General features: G+C 55.9%; 1 protein-coding gene across 1 annotated transcript; it reads right to left on the minus strand.

The window, feature by feature from the left end:
* Positions 1-544: 544 nt before the first annotated feature.
* On the minus strand, positions 545-4,279 carry Alpi (alkaline phosphatase, intestinal). The gene is made up of 11 exons (XM_005082274.3): positions 4,118-4,279; positions 3,916-4,032; positions 3,688-3,803; positions 3,339-3,513; positions 3,098-3,270; positions 2,747-2,881; positions 2,582-2,654; positions 2,339-2,473; positions 2,062-2,253; positions 1,738-1,854; positions 545-1,646 (listed from the first exon to the last, which is right to left on the minus strand). The coding sequence occupies exons 1-11, from the start codon at positions 4,188-4,190 to the stop codon at positions 1,318-1,320; spliced, it is 1,635 nt and encodes a 544-aa protein (XP_005082331.1). The 5' UTR covers positions 4,191-4,279; the 3' UTR covers positions 545-1,317.
* Between the last annotated feature and the right edge of the window lie 448 nt (positions 4,280-4,727).

The following is a 4,727-nucleotide window of genomic DNA, read 5'->3' on the forward strand; positions in this document are numbered from 1 at the left end:
TGCCAAAGTACCACACCGTGGGCCAGGCTGGTCTAAATCCTATCTGAAGGCCACAGGCCCATAGACTTCACAGCTCTTCCCCTCCTTGACGCCTCTTTACTCCCCTGAATTCCAGCCTCCTTCCAACCACTCTCTCTGACCCTGTCATCCTAATGCTCCCCGATGACTGCTGCCCCAGGCCCTTTGCACTGCTGTTCTGTGACGTTTGTTCAGGGTTCTTGCTCAATGGCTGTCTTTTCCTGGCCTGATCTCCACCATTGCCTGAACTCTATGCTGCAGGCACTCCAGGCTTTCCTTCTGCCAAAAACCAACTAGAAAGCTGGGAGTGTGGCTACACTTAAAATCCCAGCATTCGGAAGACTGCAGCAAAAAGACTGCCATAAATTTGAGGGTAGTTGGGGTACAGAGTCTCAGAAGGAAAGGAAGAAGGAGGCAGGAAGAGGAGGAGGAGCAGAAGGAGCAGAAGGAGGAAATATTACGAGAGGGTGGGGGTATGGCTCAGTGGCAGAGCATGTCCCTAGCAGAAAGAAAATGATTATTGGCATTGCATTGCATAACACTTTATTATTGGTTTGCCTCTCTCGGGAGAACACAGACTTTAGAAGGTAGGGGGTTTCCTTAGTTCAGCAATTGAGGTTCAGACTGAGATGACCTAGGAGTGGCTGGGGTGCAGCTCCTTGAGTTTCCTAGCTGGGTAATAGGCATGGGAGGGCTGAGTGGTCCCAGAATCTTCTCTCTGTGGATTGGGTTGGAAGGGTTCTGAGTGTGGAGCTGACCCAAGGAGGCTGGGGACGGCAGCACAGCAGCGTCTCACCAGCAGAATGGACCAGGGAGTGGTGGGATGCCATGCCTCTCCCTGCGGTCTCTCGGCCCTAGTCCTGGGTACCTCAGTCTGTGGGAATGCAGATTGATGGGCGCACCGATGGGCGGGTGCATGTTTGGTCTTCCACAAATTATTGCTGGAGTCCACTCCTTTGCTAGCAGCTGGTGACTGAGGTGCCCCAGGAGGATCAGGGCCATGCTGTCACGGTGTCTCCCAGTCTCTGCGGGGTCTGATGCTGACTGCTAGTTTAGAGGTGATTGTCCCCTTGTGAATGCTTGGGTAGGTGTCCTGTAAGCAGTCACTCTAGACTGGGATAGGGGTTGAGGCCACTAGCAGAGAGGGTCCTAGGTTAGGGCCCACAGCCAGAATGCAGGGAGCACTGGGTAGGGTGCAGTTGTGGGATGTGACCATGAGAAGTTAGTGAGAGGTCAGGGTAAAAGAAGCTCTGGGTGAGGGCCTGGGACCTGGCCAGTGGCACCTGGAGGAGCTGGAGTTTAGGACTCTGCAGCAGCCCCCAGTAGCAGCAGCAGCGTCAGGGTCAGCAGGGTGGTGGCTGGGCCTAGACTCCCCGCACTGCCCTGGACAGGGGTGGAGGTCTGGCTCGGGGCTGTTGTACTGCTGTCATCCTCAGGGGGCGCCAGGCCACAGTCGGTGTAGGGTTCCAGGCAGGCTGCAAAGGCCATGACATGGGCGATGTAGTTCTGCTCCTGCACTCCGTGCACCAGGTGTGCCTGAGGGCCACGTGCGAATATGGCCACATCCTCTCCTCCGTGGGTCTCTGATGACAGGGGTACAGCTGCCTGCTGCCGGTATGTGGAGTTACCTAGGGAGACAGGGTGTTCAAGGGGAGCATTGTCCACTTGCCCTAGTCTCCTCTGCCTGCAGCCCCAGTTAGGCAAGGCTGTGGCACTTACCACTCTCAGTACTGGTGACATTGGGACGGTTCCCTGAACCAAGTGCATAGCCCGGGCCGTTGCCATAGAGAATGGAGGTGTAGGTTTTGCCATCTTGAGCATTTTGTGGGGCCAGACCTGCACGGAGAAGGAAGACACCTCGTCCTCATACTGACTACTGCTTTTGCGGTGCAGGTAAGCTCATTTGCCTGCTTGATGGTTAAATTGTCACCGATCGATCCCTGCAAGGGAGGTGCCATTTTGACAGGTGAGGGAAACTGAGCCCAGCAATATCTATCCCCATAAACTTGCAGCAACACTGCCTGCCACTGTCCCTTGGCCTACCAAAGATGGAGGTCCCCCGAAGTGTGTAGCCTCCAAAAGCAAAGACATGGGAGTGGTCAGCAGTGATAAGTATCAGCGTGTCCTGCTCGCTGGTGAGCTGGCTGGCACTTTCAATGGCAGAGTCGAACATGACAGCCTCAGTCAATGCCAGGTACGCTGTGCCCGCATGGTGGCCTTGATCAATACGACCCCCTGTAGGAAGCCAGTGATGCGGGAGACGCTTGTGTTTGCTCTGGCCCCCTGGCTCTGCTCCTCTCTCTGGGTCACAACCACTAACCTTCAACAAAGAGGTAGAAGCCTTGGGGGTTCCTGCTCAGCATGCGAATGGCCACCTCTGTCATCTCCTGGAGGGACGGGTCTAGAGAGGGGTCTCGGTTGATGTCATATTTCATTTCTGCCGGCTCAAAGAGGCCTGAGAGGCATAGGAATCCATGGTGAGCACTAAGCTGGAAAGTGGGGAGGAGGGCGCAGCTCACGTACAGACTCCAATGGGGGCCCCCTGAGAGGTTTGGGGCATTACCCATGAGGTGAGTCACTGTGGAGTCCTGGGAGGCCTGAAGGAGCTCTGTGCGGTTCCAAACATACCGGGCACTCTGCAGGGACACAACCAGACTTAGCACATACGCCAGAGAGGCACAGCTCTTCCCTGGGCCGTGGCAGGGCCCTGCCCGGGAACCCACGTCACCTGGTGCTTTGCCAGCCACTCCTGCACGAGGTCCTGTCCATCCAGCCTGGTTCCAGATTGAGCAGCATCATTTGGGTACTCAGGGTCTTTCGTCCCTTTGGGAAACATGAACTTGCGGCCTCCACCGAGAATCACCTTTGGTCAGAGGATCAGTGTGGGTAGACTTAGCACTGTGTTGGGCCCCTATTCACTCCTGACAGACAGCACCTGTGTCCCCACTATGTCTGTAGGGCGTGCCTCCCCTGGGCTTTCCACACCCTCTTACTCTAGAGGACCCAGAGACTAGGCTTTTTTATGCCTGGGACTATGGCCAGTCCAAGGTTCACCCCTCCCCCTGTTCTTGGAGCTCACATCAATGTCCATGTTGGAAATGAGTTGTGTGGCAATGTCCTTGCAGCCCTCCTGCAGAGCTTGAGCAGGCATCTCTGCATCCGAGTACCAATTACGGTTGACCGTGTGTGCGTAGGTGCCAGCTGGAGAGGCGTGCTGCACCCTGGTGGTGGTCACCACTCCCACAGACTTTCCTGCAGATGATAGAACATCACCCAGCGATCCAGGCCTGTCCTAGCTCCCAAGCCCAGCACCAATTTACCTGCTTGCTTGGCACGATACATCACTGAGATGACCTCATTGCCAAACGTGGTGTTGCACTGGTCAACGCGGGCTGCTGCACTCACGCCAATGGTCTGGTAGTTGGCCTTGACCCCGCAGAGATAGGCGGTGGCTGTGCCTGCACTGTCTGGGACCTGTCTATCCACGTTGTATGTCTGGGGACAGAGACATTCTCAGCTGTGTGCTACGGTAGACATTAGTCCTTGCTTCCTGGGACATGTCCACACTGTTCTAGTTGCAAACGTGGGCTCTAGTTCTTCTGGATTCTTCCTCCTCCAGCCTTTCCAACCTCTTCTCCCTCATCCCAGATATGTGTCCCCAGTACTCACCTTGGACAGAGCCATGTATGGGAAGCTGTCCATGGCCAGGGGTGTCTCAGGTCCTAGGTGGCCTTGCCTTTGTCCCTTTAGGATCCTGGTGGCTGTCACTGTGGGCACCCCCATCCCTGAAGGCACAGGATGTGGTCAGACCTGAACCCCAGGCCTTCCTGGGCCCACCAGTGGCCTTGGGTGATTGGAGTGCAAGGGCCCCAGGGTGGCCAGGCCTCACACACTCACCATCCCCCAGGAAGATGATGAGGTTCTTGGCTGATGTCTGAATGGGCTGCAGCTTCTTGGCAACATCCAGGGCCTGGGCTGCCTTTTGGTTCCAGAAGGCTGGGTTCTCCTCCTCCGCTGACCAAGAGGAAGTAGACCCAGGTTAGTCCAAGCGGGAGTGTCAGGTTAGTCCTGCTGTGGGATCAAAAAGGAACCTTCTTACCTGGGATGACACCAAAGGACAGGTGTATCTTGAGGCCCAACAACAGCAATAGCAGCCCCCGGTCTCCCTGCATGGCTGGGGCTACTGGTAGTTTACCCAGCAGAAAACCAAGGTACCAGCTACCGCTTAGCTTGCCTGGGCTCAAGTCAGAGAAGGACTTTGTTCCTGAATGTAAAGGATCCATGTCCCTCCCCTAGATGCAAAGTCACCCTGGCTCCACCCCTGGCCTGTGAACTGAAGTCTGGTTGTTAGGGTGTGGCTGGGCCAGTGGTCGTGTGTCTCCCCTAGACTGGATGGGAGATTAGGGGGAGATCCCGAATGAGACACTAGTGCTGTGTACTGCTGGGGCCACTGTCTTCTCTTGAGTGACTTGCCAGGGATTCCTCACCCTACCTGAGAGGCATCTGAAACCAGCCTCTGCTCTGGGTGCTCAAAGTAGGTGGGATTCCAAGCACCCAGCCTAGGCAGGACCTGGATTTGGTCCCCTGGATCCAGGACACCCACTGATAAGCACAGAGAGTGGCTTGAACACCCTGCCCTCCGACTGATCTGACCTCAAAGTGACTGCTTATGTGGGATAAATAGTGCTGATGGGACCACCCAGAGTGGA

This window comes from Mesocricetus auratus, unplaced genomic scaffold, assembly GCF_017639785.1.
Source record: "Mesocricetus auratus isolate SY011 unplaced genomic scaffold, BCM_Maur_2.0 Super-Scaffold_100010, whole genome shotgun sequence".
NCBI lineage: Eukaryota > Metazoa > Chordata > Mammalia > Rodentia > Cricetidae > Mesocricetus > Mesocricetus auratus.

What these genes read in the sequence shown, in the direction of transcription:
- Alpi (XM_005082274.3), bottom strand. Translation starts at nt 4,190, where the DNA reads ATGCAGGGAGACCGGGGGCTGCTATTGCTGTTGTTGGGCCTCAAGATA. An exon ending in TTTCCAACATGGACATTGAT is followed by an intron (nt 2,882 to 3,097) that starts GTGAGCTCCAAG and finishes CTCTGACCAAAG; the next exon opens with GTGATTCTCGGTGGAGGCCG. An exon ending in AGTGGCTGGCAAAGCACCAG is followed by an intron (nt 2,655 to 2,746) that starts GTGACGTGGGTT and finishes GTGTCCCTGCAG; the next exon opens with AGTGCCCGGTATGTTTGGAA.